We start from the raw sequence: 21257 nt of genomic DNA on the forward strand, positions 1-21257 counted from the left end.
CACACACACACACACTCTGCCTTACACAGAAACTGCTCTGTCGCGATTCTTTTCAAAGGTAAAATGAGAAACGACAGGCTAATACAGAGAGGGAGAAAAAAAAGAATCTTCACCCTCTAATGAGACTTTTTTTTGCTTTATACGCACGCACACAAGCGTTGTACAAACATGCCTACAAACACTAAATAAAATATTTATATTCGTGGTCACAGTGTTATAGTAAACAGTACACGCATGCACAGATCTTGATTATACCAGTAAGAGACAAGCACTAAGACCCAGCAGGGGAGACAATTACCCACAATTCCGCAGACAAGAGTGAGAAAAAACGTTGGCTCAGTTGTGATCAAGTGATGCTCGCCGTCAAAACAAGAAGCGCATGCGTGATACATAAAACTCAGCTGGGCTGCTGCATGATGATTGGAGTAGCTGTTTAAAGGGCGAAACCCCTTTTTTGATTGACAACATGCCTTAAGTATACATCAGTGCTACAGACATTTGAGTTTAGTCCCATGCGGATTTGCAGGTGAAGTGATACGAAGAACTGCTGCACTCTGTATTGTTTGCTAGTGATATAAACCATTTTTGTTTGTACAAATCATTCTTTACATAATAAAAAAAACATATTATAGCGTTATTGCTCCTTGTTTCAGCATTGTACAGTTAGTTCGTTCATATAATTAAAGTAGCTTGTGGAAGGGAAATCTAGCCAGCTAGCAAGCTGTGCATAATGGCAGACACAGACGGTGCTAATATTGTTGACCTGCTTTTGGCAAAACCATTTAGTAGTCTTCCTTACAAGGAGAGACTTAGAATTAAATGGCAGGGCAGACCAATGCCCAAGATTGATCTGGTGCAAAAATCAGGAAAAAATAACAGGTCTTTTCAGCTCTCCTGGTATGACAAGGTGAACTGGCTGACTGTTAGTACTGTGACAGAAAAAGGTACTGTTGCCCATGCCTTTTGACGAAACCTTCTCAGGGAATGGAATGTGTTTGGTCAAACGTGGGTTTTGGGGATCTGGGTAACTTTGACAGGGCATACAAACGGCATAAAAAGTGCAAAGAACATAATGAGTTTCCTGATGAAGGCCTAATATGAGCCTCCCCTGTTTCAAAAGCTAGCAGCCGCCACTGATTTCATATATCTGTTTTTACAGTGCCTATGTTTTTGATATATCTATATCATACTTTTGCATATTTTTAATTTTTAATCTTCTGCCTTAATTCTATGTTGATACTGTATATATATATATATATATATATATATATATATAATTTTATTTTTTTACATATACCTATTCTTTTCTATTTATATCTACAGTATTCAATTTTTTTCTTCATTTTGACTTCGGTTTACCATCGTATTGATTTGTGATTCGTACTACAGTTACTCAATTTTATATGTCATTTTAGTAAATGTAGTTATTTTTTTTACCTGACTTTTACTTAATTCATAGGGTATATTTAAATGACTTCTTTGACAATTTTAAAATGACAAATGACAATTTTAATATTTTTATTTAATTATTTAAAAATTATTTTATTTTTTTTTTGTGTACTTTTATTAAAGGAATTTGTTTACTTATACTCTACTCTTTACTTAAATACAGGATCTGTTAATTTTTTCTACATCTGCTCCTAAGTAAATGCGAGACAGGTGAATGAAGAGAGAAATGGTTTATAGTAAAATAAGGAAGGCTTAGATACACAAACTGAAAGATTAGTTTTTATTTGTTAGTTTTAATGAGTTTTGTCACTTACATAACTTACATTTATATTATTATTATTTGAAGTTAGCTAAGGATTATTGGTTTGATACTATGTGGCTAACCAGACATCTTACCATGCATTTTTATGCAATGTAACACAACATACATACAGACATTCATTAAAATAAGACGTTACATAAAGATGATAGACCACGGCTTTTCAATTCTTTGTGTTTATTTTGATTTTGGTTTATTAAGATAAAAATGCACAAAAAGGCACTAAATAACTTGGACATTTCTAGTACAAATATGCCAGTGTTGATGCACTAATCTTGTAAAATAATACTCACTCTAACCAGACACAAAAATTTGATTAATTAAATAGCCTATCAAGTTTCTTCATCCAGTTGCATGGCATGAGCTATAGGTCTAAATTCCAGACTCAGAATTAAGTAACCACATAGCGACATCAGAACTGATTTTTCCCCCTTTAAATTAATTTAAATAAAAAAAATAATTCATTAAAAAAATTAAGTATAATATACAGTAGCTAGTCTACACTGGAAATATGAAAAATATTATGCTATATGGAGATAATGAATTAGAAAAAATAACAGCACATCTAAATAAAGAAGAAAGATTAGAGCAGTAATGCATAGAAGGGTAAAAATGAAACTGTACTGTAGATTTGGTGATGTTGGACCACAGCTTGTCTTCAGTCTTCATGTGTATTCATTAAAAAATATCTGTATCAATCATAAAAGTCAGAATGATTTGAATTGCAACATAGAAAAAAACATACAACAAGAATAAAAAACCCTTTGACTAACCGTCATAGGTAGAGCAGATGAAGTTGAGTTGAGAGCTCTCAGGCAAGTCGATCCATTGCTGTTTTCCTCCAGACTGCATTGCTCCACTTCTCTTCTCTTGGCTGCAGTCTTCATTCAACGTCCTGTTTTTCAGTTCCCAGTCCTGGTAGCAGATTATTGATCCAAAAACCCAGAACCAGATACTCTGGATGCAGTCATAATGCAGGCCGAGCCACACGTGTTCAGTGGAGGCGTTTTGAGCCACTTCCTTCACCCAGAGCTGCATCTCCTGAGTGAGCACTGAGACCAGGTCATAATAATTCTCCCTACAGTAATTCAGAGCTTTCTGCCAGGTCAGTTTCTGCCTGATCAGGATCAATTTCTCTGAATACCATAAACATTAAATAAATATTTTATTGAAAATTTTATTGCTGTTTTATCAGGTATCTGTACATTAATATTATTCTAAAATGTTCTTAAATGTTATGTTTGTTACATGTTTTATCCAGAGATCTATGTGCTGTTGTATTTATAAAATAAACTGAGTTTTGTACACTTTATGACAATACAACATAATTAATACTAACTGGAAACAGCACTTTATAGTATTTATCATTTCATTATCAAATAACTCACTCTTATTACAGATGAATGGAAGTTTTTCTGTACAATCCACATCACTCCAGTAGAGTTGATCAGACACATTCACTGCAGCACAGTTCAAATCTCCACTGGATTTGTTAGAGCTCCAGTATCTGAATGAGGAATTACTCTGATCTGACCATTTCCAGGACTCATTAAACAGACCGATCCAAAAGCCAGAAAAAGAAGAACTTTGAATCATATTCCTGATCTTTTCATTCTCAGTTTGGTTCCTTACACTGACCAGGTCAATGTAGTTCTGTCTGCAGTGGGTCTGAGCATCACGCCAAGTCTTCGTCTCATTAATCAATATGTAGCTTTTGGTGTTTATGTCCTTCTCTAAAAGACATTGATTTTTACAATATTAACAACTTCAATCCAAGTCCAATATTGGATTTTTTTTTTCTTATTAGCAAATATTTGAAAACTCTTACCTCCATAACACACAAAACATTGTGACACATTACACATTTTATCATTCCATGTCCCATCCCTATACATCTCAACACAGAACTCTTTTCCCCCCCAGTTGTTGGGTTCCCCAATACTCCAGTGTCTGTAAGTGTCTCCATCTCTGTAGAAAGTTTGGTCTGCCAGAGACCACTGCCATCTTCCAGTGTCCCCCCTCTGTAGACCGATCCAAGCTTGGTTTGCAGTTTTTGTCGTCAGTGTGTTTCTCAGCTTCATCATCCCTTCCATGTTGTTGATGGTGGCAAGATCAGTGTATTTCTCTCTGCAGTAAGTCTGAGCTTCACTCCAGGTTTTATTCTCATTTACAAAGTGATAGTGATGAGGAATATATGCCTCTATACCACAGACTACATAAAGAAAAATGAGAAAATAACTTTTTGACATGGTGCTATGCTACACAAAATATATATTTACATCTGAACAATGAAATATGTAATGTTTATTAAGTAGTAATCCAAAGGGTTTTAACATGCTAAAATGTGATAAAGACATGCAAAGATGGCTTAAGCTAATTTATTTTATGTTTATTTTTCTAGTTTAGGAAATCATAAAAAGAAGCATTTACTCTACTACAGGTAGTGCCTTACACTGGAGTGATGAACATTCGAGTTACGTATTTCTGCAGATACGAACAGACCGCATCTACAAATGTTCGTAAATGTGAACAAATCAAAAATGTATCTTACAAAAAAAATAAACAAAGCAGTGCACCAGATACCAATACTTACTTTTACAGTGAAACCTTGGATTACGAGCATAATTTGTTCTGGAAGCAGGATTCCAGAAATTATTAAAACTCAAACTATTCCCTCAACAGCCCCCCCACCCTCCAAAAAAAAAAAAAAACATAAAAATAAGTAATACAAGATATAAAGTAAAATAAAACAAATTAACCTGCACTTTACCTTTTAAAGAAGTTAAAATAAATCAGACAGACTAGACAGACTTGTGTTTCCATTTATGCATGCAGTAAACCAAGATTTGTTTATTTTCCAAGTCGAAATATTTGCTTGTCTTGCAGAACACTCGCATACTGCGTTACTCGCAATCCGAGGTTTCACTGTATATCTTTTTATTTGTTTTGGTACCATTGCTTTATTTAAAACCTTTTTTGTAAATAGGCTGCCTTGTGTTTGACTACTGCAACGAATATTTTACCTTTGAATGTTTTTTAATTTTACCAACATTGCAACGGATGACTATGGACTGATAGGTTAGAGATCATTGCCTTAAATACCAATGATCAAAGACCCCAAATCACTCAAAATCTGCAAAACCCCACTCACTACCCTAAAAATACAATAGTTTAAGACACCTAAAAAGAGCAAGTTGACTCAATGAACAATGTAAGCTGACCTTCAACTGTTTTTACTTTCTGTAAACTTGTATGTGTGAATATTTGTATGAACACTAAACTTGTAATGTGTAAATATTTGTATGAACACTAAAAGAGTCAACACCATAAGACATAAACTAAAAATGTTTCCCAATGTGTCCCTGAATGAAGGGAGGCTCAAAATCAAAAGTACCAGTCAGTATCTGGTGTGGCCACCAGCTGCTTGAAGTACTGCAGTGCATCTCCTCCTCATGGACTGCCTATTGCGGACAGTCTGAGCACTGATGGAGGGATTGTGTGTTCCTGGTGTGACTGGACCAGTTTTTGTGGCCATCCTGTACCTGTCACGCAGGTGTGATATTCAGGTGTACCGATCCTGTGCAGGTGTTGTTACACGTGGTCTTCCACTGCAAGGATGATGAGCTGTCCTTCCTGTCTTCCTGTGGCGCGCTGTCTTAGGCGTCTCACAGTGCGAACATTGCAATTTATTGCCCTAGCCACATCAGCAGTCCTCATGCCTTCCTGCAGCATGTCTAATGCACGTTCACCTATATATATATATATAGTCATGTTCAAGAAACCAATTTGAAATTATTCGAGCTTTGTGACATGGTGCATTATCCTGCTGGAAGTAGCCATCAGAGGATGGGTACATGGTGGTCATAAAGGGATAGACATGGTCAGAAACAATGCTCAGGTAGCCCGTGGCATTTAAACAATGCCCAATTGGCACTAAGGGGCCTAAAGTGTGCCAAGAAAACATCCACACCATTACACCATGATCACCAGCCTGCACAGTGGTAACAAGGCATGATGGATCCATGTTCTCATTCTGCTTACGCCAAATTCTGACTCTACCATTTGAATATCTCAACAGAAATTGAGACTCATCAGACCAGGCAACATTTTTCCAGTCTTCAACTTTGGTGAGGTTGTGCAAATTGTAGCCTCTTTTTCCTATTTGTAGTAGAGATGAGTGGTACCTGGTGGGGTCTTCTGCTGTTGTAGCCCATCCGCCTCAAGGTTGTTCGTGTTGTGGCTTCACAAATGCTTTGCTGCATACCTCGGTTGTAACAAGTGGTTATTTCAGTCAAAGTTGCTCTTCTGTCAGCTTGAATTAGTCGGCCCATTCTCTTCTGACCTCTAGCATCTACAAGGCATTTTCGCCCACAGGACTGCCGCATACTGGATGTTTTTCCCGTTTTACACAATTCTTTGTAAACCCTAAACATGGTTGTGCGTGAAAATCCCAGTAACTGAGCAGATTGTGAAATACTCAGACCAGCCCGTCTGACACCAACAACCATGCCACGCTTAAAATTGCTTAAATCACCTTTCTTTCCCATTCTGACATTCAGTTTGGAGTTCAAGAGATTGTCTTGACCAGGACCACACCTCTAAATACACACCATACCTAACTGCCATCTCTCCTCTTCTTCTCTTCCCCCCCTCTTTCTCTTTCTTCTCTCCTCCTGTCTCCCCCTTTCACTCTTTCTCTCTCTCTGTCGAGCTACACATGTCGTTCCTGAGCTGCCAGTGATCCAGACACCCTCTGCCCTCCGGACCTGTCTGACCCATCCTGGTGCCCCGCTTCTGGCTGAAGATCTCGTCACATGGATGCCCCGTGTGTCTCTCTGGGATGCGTCTGGTGTCTGGGGATGATTCTCTCTACCTAGAAGACGGTTCTGGCCTTGACTGGTGTTGGCAACTGGGGACTTGACAGTTCGATAGTTCATGACTGGAACTTCTTACAAGTCTACCTGGGTCTTCAATAACTACCTGGACTCCATATTAACATCAATTAACATCAGCTATTATAGCTGAACTGCCTCCCACCCTACACACTGTATGAATGCAGATCATTTACTGCTTTCTGTTTCACCCAAATGAGGATGGGTTCCCTGTTGAGTCTGGTTCCTCTCAAGGTTTCTTCCTATTACCATCTCAGGGAGTTTTTCCTTGCCACTGTCGCCCTCGGCTTGCTCACCAGGGACAAACTGACCATTTTGCTTCATACAAATTCACATTTCATACGAACTTAAATAATTTTTTTGACTGTGTAAAGCTGCCTTGCGGCAATGAAAATTGCTAAAAGCGCTATACAAATAAAATTGAATTGAATTGAATTGAATTAAATGCGTTAAAGCAACTGGCATGTGATTGGTTGATTAGATAATTTCGTTAATGAGAAATTGAACAGGTGTTCCTAATAATCCTTTAGGTGAGTGTGTGTATATATATATATATTCCATGGTGCATGGAAGGAATTTATCTAAAAGCTTTTAATCTACCTCCGGAGTTTACATCGGTCATAATCAGCGCCGTTTATATATATATTTCACCACAAGCGGACACGGACACTGCCTTTTGCGCGCTGCATGAGGCACTCAAACAGCACCAGACACAACACCGGGACACTGCACTTATTGTGGCGGGGGATTTTAACAGTGCCAACCTCAAACGCGTAGCGCCGAACTTTCATCAACACATCACCTGCCCCACTAGGGGCGAAAGGAAACTGGAGCACTGTTACAGATCTGGCCTTTAAAAACCCACGTTTTCGGAAAAGGGGTCCCACAACTTGCACTTGCTGCACGCGGCAAGCTGTGAAAATGCCCTTCATTACCTGTAGGGGGCAGTCGTGTTTCAGTCTAAAGTATTGTGTGTCTACTGAAGTCGAAAATGTGTTGTGTCTCTTAGGCGCCCATTGACGGCAAGCGACAGAGCTCATAAACGTGTCAAGCTCAAACTGATATGTATTTATTCTTCATTTTCATTCAGAATTATTATTATTAGTAATAGTAGTTCTCCGAATTCATTATTATTATTATTGTTGTAACGCACCCGCGCGTGTGTGCAAAAGGACTACAAGATGTATAATATGTTAGCCTATAACAGTATTGTTTTATTGTTTTTATGCGCGTTAAACATAGACGGGCACTGGTGGCTCAGTGGTAGGTGATTCGCCTGCCATGCAGAAGGCCCGGATTCTCAAAGTGCCGGTGTTATGCGCTAAAATGCCACGATATAGCCATTACATTATCAAGTTATGCTTCAGTACTAAATCCATGTTTGCAATTGAGAATTTTTTTTTCTTAAACTATGAAACACATTAGCACTCACCTCACAGTTGCTATAATTTAATGATTATCATAAGCAAAAAGTGTAAAACAAAAGATTCACATTTATTACATTTTCACCCAGAGCGGGATTCGAACCAGAGACGATTTTATACTATTATTTAAGCAACGCCACACCACGTGGAAAGCCGCAAAAATACTTTAATTTCATTGGCTGTTACTGAGTTTCAGCTATTCACGACTGGCCCCCCGGGAAACGCAGAATCCCCGGGCTTTGACTCCGCTTTCTCCATTCGTTATTACCAAGGGCGGACTGGGCTTGGACTTCCACTACAAGGGTGACAAATATGCAAAGAAAAAATAAATCAGGAAGGGGCAAATAATTTTTTTTTTATGGCACTGCACATGTAGTTAGATTGTTTCACTGAGATTAAACTGTGCCAGGTGGAGTTAAAGCACTTTCAAAACAATACTAACTACACTGATATGAATAACTTTGAATGATATGAATAGCTTTTTACCACCCTTGTGACTCAATAAGAGACAATGCAAAGAATATTTTCTAACAACATGTAAATGATACATTTTGGCAGTATTGTCTTGCATCTTTTGAAATACATAAATAAATTTAAAAATCACAATACTGACAAAATGTCTAATTTTGCTGTCAAACTGTTATAAGCCTCCTGGCTCTCTGTGAGACTGGTGCTACTGGACACTGAAAATATTGTAGTTTTATATGTTGTTTGACTTATTATTCTTTCCTTTGTTTTACAAATACGACCCAATATATGTTCAGTGAAACTTTGTTTTACGTTTTTGTATTGTGATATATTTTCATAGTAAGGAGTTTTCAAAATTAATCTCCACTTTAATGGCCAGTGTGTTATGATGTGGGATGTGGTGGGCTGCTGGATCCAGCCTCACTGTCCCTGACCTGTTATAGACAGAATCTGTTCATTTGAAGCATTTCACAGCATTTACCTCTAAAGCTTTTTCTTATTTTCGCGTAACCTTTTCTTCTTCCTCCTTTGTATTCATGGAAATTATTATTAATTTGCTCAGAAAATTCGCTGCATCAAGAAAGGATCAATATCTAAAAATTTAAAGATGCCCACGTGTGTGAACAAAAAATACAAAAGTGTATAATCTTTATTAAAGTTATAATAGCCAAAACGAATAGGCTCCGCCCCTTTTCAGGGAGCCTACGGAGTGAGCGAGTAGCGATAGTAGATTTGGGCGCACACCCATCACAGGCGCACGCCGTGACAGGTCATCATAAGTTTCTTTAATAGTAAATAATGACCCCCATTGCGCTGTACCACTGCTGACAAAACCCTTATGAAATAGAAGTTAAACATTAAACGAATTTACAAAACTTTATGCGTGGTTAAGCGCTGATTCTACATACAGTAGGAAAGTAAAGAGGAGAAGTGGCGGACTGGCCATCTGGAGCACTGGAAGTTTTCCCGGTGGGCCGCTGGCCAGCCCAGTCAGTATGCAAATATATGTATATAAAAAAAATGACGGAAACCATAATACCATGCATTTCTTTTCTACGCATATGGATGCGCAAGTGCGCCACCGACAAAGAGCGCGTGTTTATGTTACCGCGGATCCCGGTGGAACAATTGGACTACATGTGCAGTGCCATGAAAAAGTATTTGCTTCTTCCTTTTTTTTTCCTTATATATTACATATATACATATTTGTCACACTTGTATAGGTGGAATTTCACCTAAACACTTTCTGAGGAAAAGACGAAATTGGCCTTTTTGATTAAAAACAATGCAATTTATGCTTTCATAAGGAAAATATCAATTTCTTTTTATTCCAAGGATTAAAAACGGTAACAATGTCAACTTTAGAATCTAGAATTCAGAAGATAAAATTTACACAAATTTAAAAAGAGGCCTTCAGAAGAGCCTCAGATTTAAGAGGTTTTTAAGGTGTGGAGAGGTCCATTACAGTTCCTGTGAATGTATAGGTGAGAACAGCGGTTTCACACTTAGGGAGAGTGAATAATTTGCATTTGAATGTTGTCTGGCATTGTAAAGCACACAAGAACAACAACCCAGGATTAATAGGAATAGGAGGCACTTAAGAGGAGGATTTTTATTTAGACTATAAAAAAATTAACCTGCGTCTATTTTTAGGTGTGCCAGCTGCCACTTTTTAGTTAGAAGTTTTCAGTACAAATCTTATAATGCCCTCATGACATTAAACATTTTCCTTGTTAATATTTTAACTATTAATATCCGTGCCTTATTCCACGGCCCCGCTGCTTCGCATATCTGAAGGGGAGGCCGCCTAACTAGTAAGCGAGGAGTGATATTGATTTGGGCGTATGCCGTGACAGGCTAAAAAAACTATTGTCCTCAAAAATGTAACAGAGGACTTAGATTAATGTGCAAAAACTATATAACAAAACTATATAGGACTACATGGCCTTTATAAGACTCAACTTTTATTTAAGTGCACTCACAATAACGAAAAAACGTTGTGATTTTGTAAATGTTTGAAAGCAAATAAGGTGCACTGTTCTGTATTGTTTTTGGTGAACTTGAGCGCATCAGAAAATAAACGCAAACGTATTTTAAAATGGTCAGAGTCAGTCTGCTTGCTGTTTTCCAGACGCATTCATAATCATTAGTCTACTTCTGCCGGTGCGCTCTGGAAAACTTTATGCATGCGGCTGAGCGCTGATTAAAATTATGGAGTAAATTAAAGAGGAGAATCACGATGCCGAATCGAAGTCTTGAGCCCAAACCTCATTTAAATTATATTAACAAATATTATAAGTAAAAAAAACAATAGCCCACGTTTAGAAACCGTTAATTTACACACGCATTTTTGAGGGGTTTAAAACGAATTAATAAGTCCGAGTAGACCTACATGAAAGGTGAGAAGTGAGTAACTGAGAGCGCTGTCGCGTTGTATAAACTGTACAACACACGTTTATCAACCATTTAATAAAAACGCTGTCTTCTGTAAAGTGAAAGTACTTAACAAAAGACGAACAGCTTTATTTCAGTCATGAATTCACAATCACATCACATTTCAGCTATTATTTCCAGCCGTGGTTAAATAATGGATGAAATAATTATTAAATGCTGGACACAAACAGCAAATATGATGATTATTATAAAAAGCCCAAAGAACATCGTGTTCATAAAATAATATTTACTTACTATGATAATATATATTGTTTATTCATGTCTTCTGATGATGTTGACACATTTTTACATTTTAAATAAGATATGTTGGCATATTCACGAATCAGGACATTCGCATAGTTAAGACTATTAGATAGCCTACTATCAGGAAATTAAATTAATTTCAACACCATTTAAACCAAGGCATTGCCATGTCTTTCACTGTTTTGTTCCTGTTAAGACATTACAAAAACTATATAAGAAACTTTTAAAGCACGAATTTGGGCATCTCATTTCATCATTGTGAAAATAATATGAAGCACATATACACACATTCATCATTAAAGATCTGTTGTAAAACAAAATAAAATTCATGTTTGCTTCAGCATTGGAAACAATATTGTTTTTGGCTAAGTAATTATATACAATTCTTCGTTGTACAGTAGGCTACTTGGTCCGGCTTTTAGATAAAGTCCTTTCATGCGCCATCTGGCGGATATTCAGTAAAGCACAACACATTTATTTAAATTCCTGAATGTTGCTTACGGCAAGTCGCGGCACGCCGCGCGCTAAATTGCGGCATCTCGCGGGAAAACACACGCAGTCTTAATGGCCACATTTGTACATGACAGTCAAGGACGGCTACAAGGCTCAATCTCGCCCTCAGTTTGGTAAATCCGACCTGTAAATCTGAGGCTGAAACAGGAAGTTCCGGTTCAGAGGAGGTCGCGCCCTGGACGGACCAATTGGTGGCCGCGTTACAGGATGCACTTGACGGCACAGACTGGGACATGTTCCGAAACAGCTCTAATGATGACGTCAACGTGTTTACGGAAGCGGTTGTGGGATTTATCGGGAAACTAGCGGATGATACCGTGGAAAAAAAGACTATTAGAACGTTTCCCAACCAGAAGACGTGGGTGGATAAAAGCATCTGCGACTCTCTAAGATCTCGCACCGCTGCCTACAACATGGGACTTGCGTCAAAGGACATGGAATCATACAAGGCTGCGTCATACAACGTCCGGAAGGCTGTGAAAGAGGCAAAGCAGCGCTACGGGAGAAAACTAGAGTCACAACTCCAACAGAGTGACTCTAGGAGCCTGTGGCAGGGATTTAGGACAATTACGGACTATAAAACACCAACAACCGGTATGACGAGCTGAACACCTTCTATGCTCGCTTCGAGGCTGCAGCTAAAGACGATGCAATGCTTATGCTAGCGGCGCTAACAGCTGCAGACAGGAAGACACTGCCAGCACCAGAAGTGCGTTCATCCTCACCGAGCATGACGTGAGGAGAGCCTTCAGGAGAGTGAACACCAGGAAAGCAGCAGGACCAGAGGGCAGCTCAGGTCGTATTCTCAGAGCCTGCGCAGAACAGCTAGCACCTGTGTTCACTGAGATATTTAACATCTCTTTATCTCAGTCAGTGATCCCCACATGTTTCAAAGAGTCCATCATTGTTCCTGTCCCGGAGAAACCTTATCCTGCTTCTCTCAATGACTATCGCCCTGTAGCCCTCACCTCAGTAGTAAAAAAGTGCTTTGAATGCCTGATCAGAGACTTCATCATTTCTTCACTACTGGACACACTCGATCCACTACAGTTTGCATACCGCCAGAACCGTTCCACAGACGATGCAATCTCACATCTCCTCCACACATCACTCACTCACCTGGACACTAGGAAAGGGAATTATGTTAAAATGCTCTTCATCAACTACAGCTCTGCATTTAATACCATAATTCCCTCCACACTCACCACCAAGCTGGAGCACCTGGGACTCAGCTCATCAATGTGTCAGTGGATCTCCAAATTTCTGACTGGCAGACCACAGGCAGTAAGAATGGCTGGACATGTCTCAGCCTCACTTACTCTCAGCACTGGAGCCCCCCAGGGTTGTGTTCTGAGCCCCCTGCTGTACTCTTTGTACACCCACGACTGCGTGGCCACTACCAACTACACCGCCATCATCAAGTTTGCTGACGACCCTGTCATGGTCGGCCTGATCACAAACAACGATGAGACGGCCTACCTGGAGAAGATTGGAAATCTGGAGAACTGGTGCGAGAGGAACAATCTCCTCCTGAACGTCAGCAAGACAAAGGAGCTGATAGTGGACTTTAGTACAAAGCAGGAGAGGAACTACCAGACCCCTATCATCAACAGGAGCCCAGTGGAGAGAGTGGACAGCTTCCGATACCTCAGTGTTCACATCACGCAGGACCTGTCATGGTCCTGTCACATCAACACTGTGGTAAAAAAGGCCCGGCAGCGTCTCTACCACCTCAGACGCTTGAGAGACTTCAGACTGCTCTCTAAGGTGCTCAGGAATTTTTACTACTGTACCATAGAGAGCATCCTGACGGGAAACATCACGACCTGGTTTGGAAACAGCACCATGCAGGACAGACGAGCTCTACAGAGGGTGGTGCGATCAGCTGAGCTCATCATCCGCACCAAGCTCCCTGACCTGCACTCGATCTACAGCAAGCGGTGCTGGACCAAGGCCAGGAAGATTGTGAAGGACCTCAGCCATCCCAAAAATGGACTGTTCTCTTTGTTGCGGTCTGGGAAGCGATTCCGCTCCCTGAAGGCCAACACAGAGGGACTGAGGAGGAGCTTCTTCCCGCAGGCGATAAGGTCTCTTAATCACACCACCAGACAGGAGTAATATCTTTTTAAACATTGACATTGACCGGACAATCATGGACACATTCATGCAATACATATTTATATATATATAACCATTGCACATGAGACTTTCTCAAGTCACTTTTCATGCATATTTGCACAGCCATTGCCACTTTAAATTTTTTATATTTTTCTATATTCCCCCCCCCCCATATTCCTATATTTCTATATTTTGTAATATTTTTATTATGCCCTTACTTGTACAGTTTATTTTACTAGTTACATTTTCTTTTATATTTCTTTTTATTAATATTTATTCCTTATATATAGTTTTTATTATTTTTTAAGGTCACTGGCGGTCTTACAAGCATTTCACTGCATATCATACAGTGTATGACTGTGTATGTGACAAATAAAATTTGAATTTGAATTTGAATTTTAGTTAGCCTAAAACAATATTGCTTTCAATGCTGAAGCAAACATGAATTTTATTTTGGTCCATAAATCCATAAATCTTCTCTTTGGTCTTCCTCTAGACCTCCTGCCTGGCAGTTCAAACCTCAGGATCCTTCGACCCATATATATTCACCATCTCTCCTCTGAATATGTCCAAACCACCTCAATCTGGCCCCTCTGACTCTATCTCCAAAACATTTAACATGGGTTGTCTCTCTGATGAACTCATTTTTGATCATATCCATCCTTGTCACTCCCAAGGAGAACCTCAACATCTTCAGCTCTGCTACCTCCAACTCTACCTCCTGTCTTTTCTTTAGTGCCACTCGCTACAAAGCACAATGTCATCTGCAAACATCATAGTCCATGGAAACTCCTGTTTTACCTCATCTGTCATTCTGTCCATCACCAGAGCAAACAAAAAGGGGCTTAGAGCCGATCCTTGATGCAGACCCACCTCCACCTTAAACTCTTCTGTCACACCTACAGCATATCTCACACTGTTTTACAGCTCTCATACATGTCCTGCACCACTCTAACATACTTCTCTGCCACTCCAGACTTCCTCATACAACACCACAGCCCCTTTTTCGGCACCCTGTCATACGCCTTCTCTAAATCTACAAAGACACAATGCAATCCTTTATTACCTTCTCTGTACTTCTCCGCCAGCAATCTCAAAGCAAATACTGCATCTGATGTACTCTTTCTAGGCATGAAACCATATTGCTGCTCACAAATGCTTACCTCTGCCCTTATCCTAGCTTCCACTATTCTTTTCCAAAGCTTCATTGTATGGCTCATTAGCATTATGCCTCTGTAATTGCCACAACTCTGCACATCTCGCTTGTTCTTAAAAATCGGCACCAATACACTTCTCCATTCTTCTGGAATCCTCTCACGCTCCAAGATCTTGTTAAACAAACTAGTTAGAAACTCTACTGCCTCCTTTCCTAAGCACTTCCATATCTCCACAGGTATGTCATCAGGATCAACAGCCTTTCCACTCTTCATCCTTTTTAACGCCCTTCTCACCTCACTTTTAATAATATTTGCTACTTCCTGCTCCACAACAGTCACCTCTTCTACTCTTTGTTCTCATTCGTTTTCCTCATTTATTAACTCTTTAAAGTACTCCTATCTTCCCATTACCCTCCTGGCATCTGTCAGTACATTTCTATCTCTGCCTTTAATCACTCTAACCTGCTGCACATCCATCCCATCTCTATATTTTTTTGCTTCGCCAACCAGTACAGATCCACCTCACCCTCCTTACTATCCAATCTAGCATACAGTACAAGTCCTTATATGTTCTTTGTTTGGCCTTTGCCACCTCTACTTTCAACTTACGCTGCATCTTCCTGTAATCCTGTCTACTCTCTTCAGTCCTCTCAGAGTCCCACTTCTTCATAGCTAGCCTCTTTCCCTGTATACATATATAAATATACTGTATATAATTTTATTATATTAAGTAAATATTCTTTTATGAACAAGAAGTGCTTCTGGATTTTTAGGATAATAATAATAATAATCATGTTTTTATCTGTTTGTGTCCAGCATTGAATAATTATTTTATCCTTTATTTGACTACGGCTGGGAATAATAGCTGGAATGTGGTTATGAATTTATGACTAAAAATAAAGCTGTTCGTTGCTGTGCGGAAACCCATGGCTCGTACTTTCACTTTACAAAAGGCAGCATTTTTATCAAAAGGCTGATAAACACGTGTTGTACAGTATATACAATGCGACAGCGCGCTCAGTTACTGTAATTCCCCTTCTCACCTTTGATGTAAGTGTAAAGGTATCAAACCGGTTTCGCGGATGGGGGAATTGGCAGAATTGAGGTGTTTAAAATGATTTAACAAGACGGAACAGATGGCTCTGCCTAAAATGTATTTCGCCAGCTATAGAATAAATAGAAATAAAATGTTTAATGGTACCAATCAAATCAGACCTTATAATTACTTTGAGTGTAGTTCACAAATTAAATTAAATTTAATATTAATATTATATAAGTATGTGTTTGTGCGCACGTCACATATGTGACATTCATATAAAATGCAATTCGTGATAAGTGTATGTTGTTAAAGTATTTGTGGATTTGTATGTAACAATGCGGTTCGCGCGAGGGGTAGAGCCGTGCTTAAACTGTTCAGAACGGGCCGGGTTGTGATACCGCGACACTTCGTGTGATCATTCGGTTGCACCAGTAAAAGGTGTCAGGGCCAAAGACAAAACGCGCTGAAAAAGACACAGTAAAAGCCCCTGTCTGTTTATGACACCGACGAGAAAGTGAGGTGGTGCGACACACAGCAGTTTAGCACGCGCTCTCGGGTTAAAGTGCACAAAGCACATACAGTGGAACCTCGGATTACGAGCATAATTCGTTCCGAAAGCGGGCTCGTATTCCAAAACGCTCGTACATCAAAGCATGTTTTTCCATAAGAAATAATGGAAGTTTAAATTATTCGTTCCACAGCCCAAAAAAATAAATACATAAAAATAAATAACACAAAATATAGTAAAAATAAAACAAATTAACCTGCATGTTACCTTAAAAAAAGTAAAAATAAATCCTGACCAATAAGTGTTTCCATTTATGCGCACAGGCGCTGTGTGTGTGTTTTTCTTTCTCCTGCGCTGCTAAGTGTGTATGTGTGTGCGCAAGCGTAATTTGACACTGTGCCGGTTCACACATTAAGGGCGAGAGAGAAAGTGTGAACTGGCATGGTGTCAAATTACAGCGCAAAAGACAGAAACATGCACACACACACACACACACACACACAGATTGATTATACCAGTAAGAGACAAGCACTAAGATCCAGCAGGGGAGATGAATACCCGCAGCGCCAGAGAGTTGTGATGACGCGACGCTCGGTGTCAAAACAGAAAGCACATGTGTTATACATGATACTCGGAGCTCGTAAAGCACGACAACGCTCGTATTTTTAAGTCAAAATTTATTAAAAATCTTTGCTCGTCTTCCGGAACACTCGTAAACCGCGTTACTTGTAATCCGAGGTTCCACTGTACTCTACTCTCTCTCTTCCTACTATAAATCATCAGTAAGGGCATAAGCCCCGAGAGGACCTTTAGTTTTTTTTAGTTAGGCTGGAATTCTGTAGTGTCCAGAATTCCATCCGTTCTCGCCTAGACGGCGGAGCTCTGTTTATTTTGTGTTTTCAGTTTTTTTTTGGGTTTTCTTTTAAGTTTCTTAATTATAATCCCATGCTATTTCCAAACGAAAATGTTTTCCTGTGTCTCTCATAAGCACTTACAACTCCTATTTCACTGACCCCCTCTAAAGCCCTGCGTCAGGGCTCTTATAATTAGTAAAACATCCCGTAACAATATGATTAGGTAAAAAATTTAAATAAAGGATGTCTTAAAACATAATGCAGGTATAAATGTTTCGACATTCCCTTATTTGTCTTTTTTGTTTGTGCTTAGGTTTCACTGTTTTCCATATACATACAATGTTTGGACAACAATGTTCTGGAAGCGATATTAAATAAGGAAAATACACAATTTTGTTTCAATACAGTTTTATTAAATATAAAATATTTTTATGTTTTGCTGGCAAAAAACATTTTAGGTAGAGACGACCCGAGTGAGAAGGGGGGTTAAATTAACTGGGGTTCTGTGGGGTTTCACCTCAGAGCGCGCTGTCGCATTGTATTTAGCAAATAGACTAAAACAAAATCATGTTTGCTTCAGCATTGGAAACAATAATGTATTAGGCTAACTTTATTAAAGATTTTTCACTTTTGTATTCTTTGTATTCGTCTTTTTGCACACACGCGCGGACATCTTTAAATTTTACCAGAAAATAATAGTGGGCTGGAAGGAACATTATTTTTCATATTACTCAAACAGCTGAATGAAGTTAAATATACACAAAAAATTAATTATTGTGAAGCTGGTTTGAGACAATGACTATTGTTAAAAGCGCTATATGAATAAAAAGTTAATTGAAATTGAATTGAATATTTTATAGTGCGGGGTAGAAGCCCGGGGTCATTAGCAAGGATAGCTCACCAGCCGTGCCTACTTTCGCGGTCCTTTGCATATCTAAGGGGGAGGCTGCCTAACTAGTGAGCTTCAGAGTAAGCGAGGAGCGATATTAATTTGGGCGCACGCCGTGACAGGCTGAAAAAACTGTTGTCCTCAAAAATGTAAAATAAACCGAAATTCTGTGTATACTTGCCTCACAGATGTGAAACAATATATACTTATAGAAAGCGAAATATCTGCTTTTATATAACCTAATGGGAAAAAAATGTAGACGATGTAATTCGTATGATTTTTGGCACATCCACTGCCGTCATCACCACAGCTGAAACCAAAGACACACAGTATACTAAGCTGTTTATAAAGCAGACATTTTTTTATTTTGTAATCTTTCTTGTGTTTACATTGTACATTTTTTTTCTTATAAATTATTGTAAATAAACTACATATGCAGTTGTTAATTTACTAAAAAGAACATTTGTTTTTTGTCCTAAACTTCAGGGTCAAGTTATAACTCGTAATATATTGTAAAAGCCTATCCATCCGCAAGGCTTTGTTGACAAAATCAGTTGCAACATACATTATTAAAAATAGCATGCATATTTATATATTTGGAATCTGCATCTACATTTTCTGGTACATCACTCAAATCATTAAAACTAAGAATAGACTATGGCACTCTTTTGAGAAGAAGTTGGGAGGTGTTAATTGTTGGCTACTTGTCTGTCAGAGCCTGCCTAATTCATATTCAAATCATCAAGGAAATCTTTTATCCAATATTTATTTATTCTCTACAAGGGCACCAACTGCACAGACCAAACTGTTACCTTCTTGTAATGTTATAAAAATTTTAAATATAAACAAACAAAATACAGCTTTTTTTTTCTCAGAGGTAAACGGAAAAGTGGCGTTGTTCAGCTGTTTATCAGCAGTGTCACTATGCAGATGTTACACCCCATGTAGTTACCGAAATCTTTGGTTTAGTTCTCATTAAGTGGCCACACATCACTTCCACAAAACGTTATAAAATTAGAGTGTAGGGTTTTAACGTAATAATGACAATGAATGGCTGCCGACATTCTTCATCATTAATATGTAGGGTTTAGATAATAAAGACAACGAATAACGGTTGCATTGTCCACCAATAAGTGTAGACATTTTACTGTGGACACAATGCCAACGCATCCTTCATCATTAATAAGTAATGTTTAGCTCTGGGTCAGAGTTGTATTGAATCTTTAATGATTCGGGTTAATTTGATTAACTAAATCAAAATTTAGAATGTACACTTTATCGACTACCCGTCCTGCGTTTAGCACAATTTTGTTTGTTTATGTCATGCACACTCGGAACGCGACCAGCACTAGGACCCGGAAGTTAAGCGGTCGCGAACCAGGAAGTATAAAAGAGGTAAACAAACCATAGCACCTCGCTCAGTCATTGAGTCGCCGATGCTACGTCGGATTTCTTCAAACCGTGAGTACTCACCTTCTTGGTTTAAAATCCTGATCGAGTGTGTATTTATAGGACGCGGGTTAGATTGTGTCTTTCCCTTGCTCCCCATTTGTGAGAGTCCTTAGATCAAATAGCGTGATTATCCTGCTCACTCGTGTTCGTCCGCGTTTGGGTTTACCATTCACGCAACAAAGGGCTAACCGCTAAAGCTACGTCTTCTGGTCACTCCAGGTTAGTTCTTGACAGAATGACTGAGCCTTCCGCGGTGAACCCAGCGGACTACGCGCACCTCTGCGACGTGGTAGATCAGCACGCCAAGCTTATCAACACGCTAACCGGGGAGATCGCTAATCTGCGCCAGGACCATCAAGACGTCGCGGCCTTGCGCCGCGAGGTCGCGGAGCTCCGGCAGGAGAACGCGGATCTCCGGGCGGCTGTAGATAGCGCGGCTAGCCGTTCTCCCGTCGCGGCGGCCGCGGCGCCGCCCCCCCCTCCTTCGGATGTATTTCTGGCACTTCCTGATAAATGGGATGGCACGGACGGAAAGTGTAATGTGTTTTTAACATCGCTTGATCTGGTGTTTGAGTTTAATGCCACCAGGTACTCCACCGATCGGCTACGCATCGCGCTTCTGGTCTCGTTGCTATCCGGGCAGGCAGCTGAGTGGGCCACGGCAGTTCTCCGGGCGGATTCAGACACCGCGCACTCATATAATGAGTTCACCCGCCAACTCAGACTCACATTTGAACACCCAGCGGGCGAGGTGGAGACCGACACCAAGCTCTACCATCTGCGGCAGGGAGGATCGTCCGTGAGCCGGTACGCTGCTGAGTTCCGGACCCTCGCGATCACGATCCTTCTACGAGGGACTGGCTCCACGTATCAAAGACGAGCTCGCCGGGCGGGAGCTTCCTGCTACCCTGGAGGGGATGATCCAGCTCTCCCTCCGCATCGACCAACGCATCCTCTCACGACCACCTACTGCTCTCACCACCCCCACTACCGGATCTGTCGGATCTCCACCTCCTGCCGTGGTTGACACCGAAGCCGGGGAACCCATGCAACTAGGACGCGCCTCCCTGACCGTGGCGGAACGCGAACGACGGTACAGAGAGGGGTTGTGCGCCTATTGTGGGTCAACGGCACATCACCGGGCGATCTGTCCAATTCGTCCGGGAAACGCTCAGCCCCGGTGAGTGCGAGGAGAGACTCACCGGGCCCTCTCCACCTCTTCACCACGATCAACGCCACCATCTCACGTCTCACGGTCCAGGTAACTCTCCAATTTGGCCACAAACGAGTCCGAAGTACCGCGTTCATCGACTCCGGTGCCGCTGGTAACTTCTTTGACTCAACTTATGCCAAAGAATTGGGGATGAAGATCGAGGCGTTATCCCAGCCGGTTCACATCACTTCAGTCGACGGTCGGCCCCTCTCATCCAGTCCCATTACCCACCAGACCCAACCAATCACATTCATAATCGACCAAC

General features: G+C 40.2%; 1 protein-coding gene across 1 annotated transcript; it reads right to left on the bottom strand.

Annotated features, from left to right (window-relative positions):
- Positions 1-2536: 2536 nt before the first annotated feature.
- On the bottom strand, positions 2537-21021 carry LOC128506372 (C-type mannose receptor 2-like). The gene is made up of 3 exons (XM_053476792.1): positions 20982-21021; positions 3157-3501; positions 2537-2904 (listed from the first exon to the last, which is right to left on the bottom strand). Exons 1-3 carry the CDS (start codon positions 21019-21021, stop codon positions 2537-2539), a joined length of 753 nt encoding a protein of 250 aa, XP_053332767.1.
- Between the last annotated feature and the right edge of the window lie 236 nt (positions 21022-21257).

Source organism: Clarias gariepinus, chromosome 18 (assembly GCF_024256425.1).
Source record: "Clarias gariepinus isolate MV-2021 ecotype Netherlands chromosome 18, CGAR_prim_01v2, whole genome shotgun sequence".
Lineage (NCBI taxonomy): Eukaryota > Metazoa > Chordata > Actinopteri > Siluriformes > Clariidae > Clarias > Clarias gariepinus.

What these genes read in the sequence shown, in the direction of transcription:
- LOC128506372 (XM_053476792.1), bottom strand. Translation starts at nt 21,021, where the DNA reads ATGGTGGCGTTGATCGTGGTGAAGAGGTGGAGAGGGCCCG. An exon ending in GAAGAGGTGGAGAGGGCCCG is followed by an intron (nt 3,502 to 20,981) that starts GTGAGTCTCTCC and finishes AATGTCTTTTAG; the next exon opens with AGAAGGACATAAACACCAAA. An exon ending in TCCATTCATCTGTAATAAGA is followed by an intron (nt 2,905 to 3,156) that starts GTGAGTTATTTG and finishes TATGGTATTCAG; the next exon opens with AGAAATTGATCCTGATCAGG.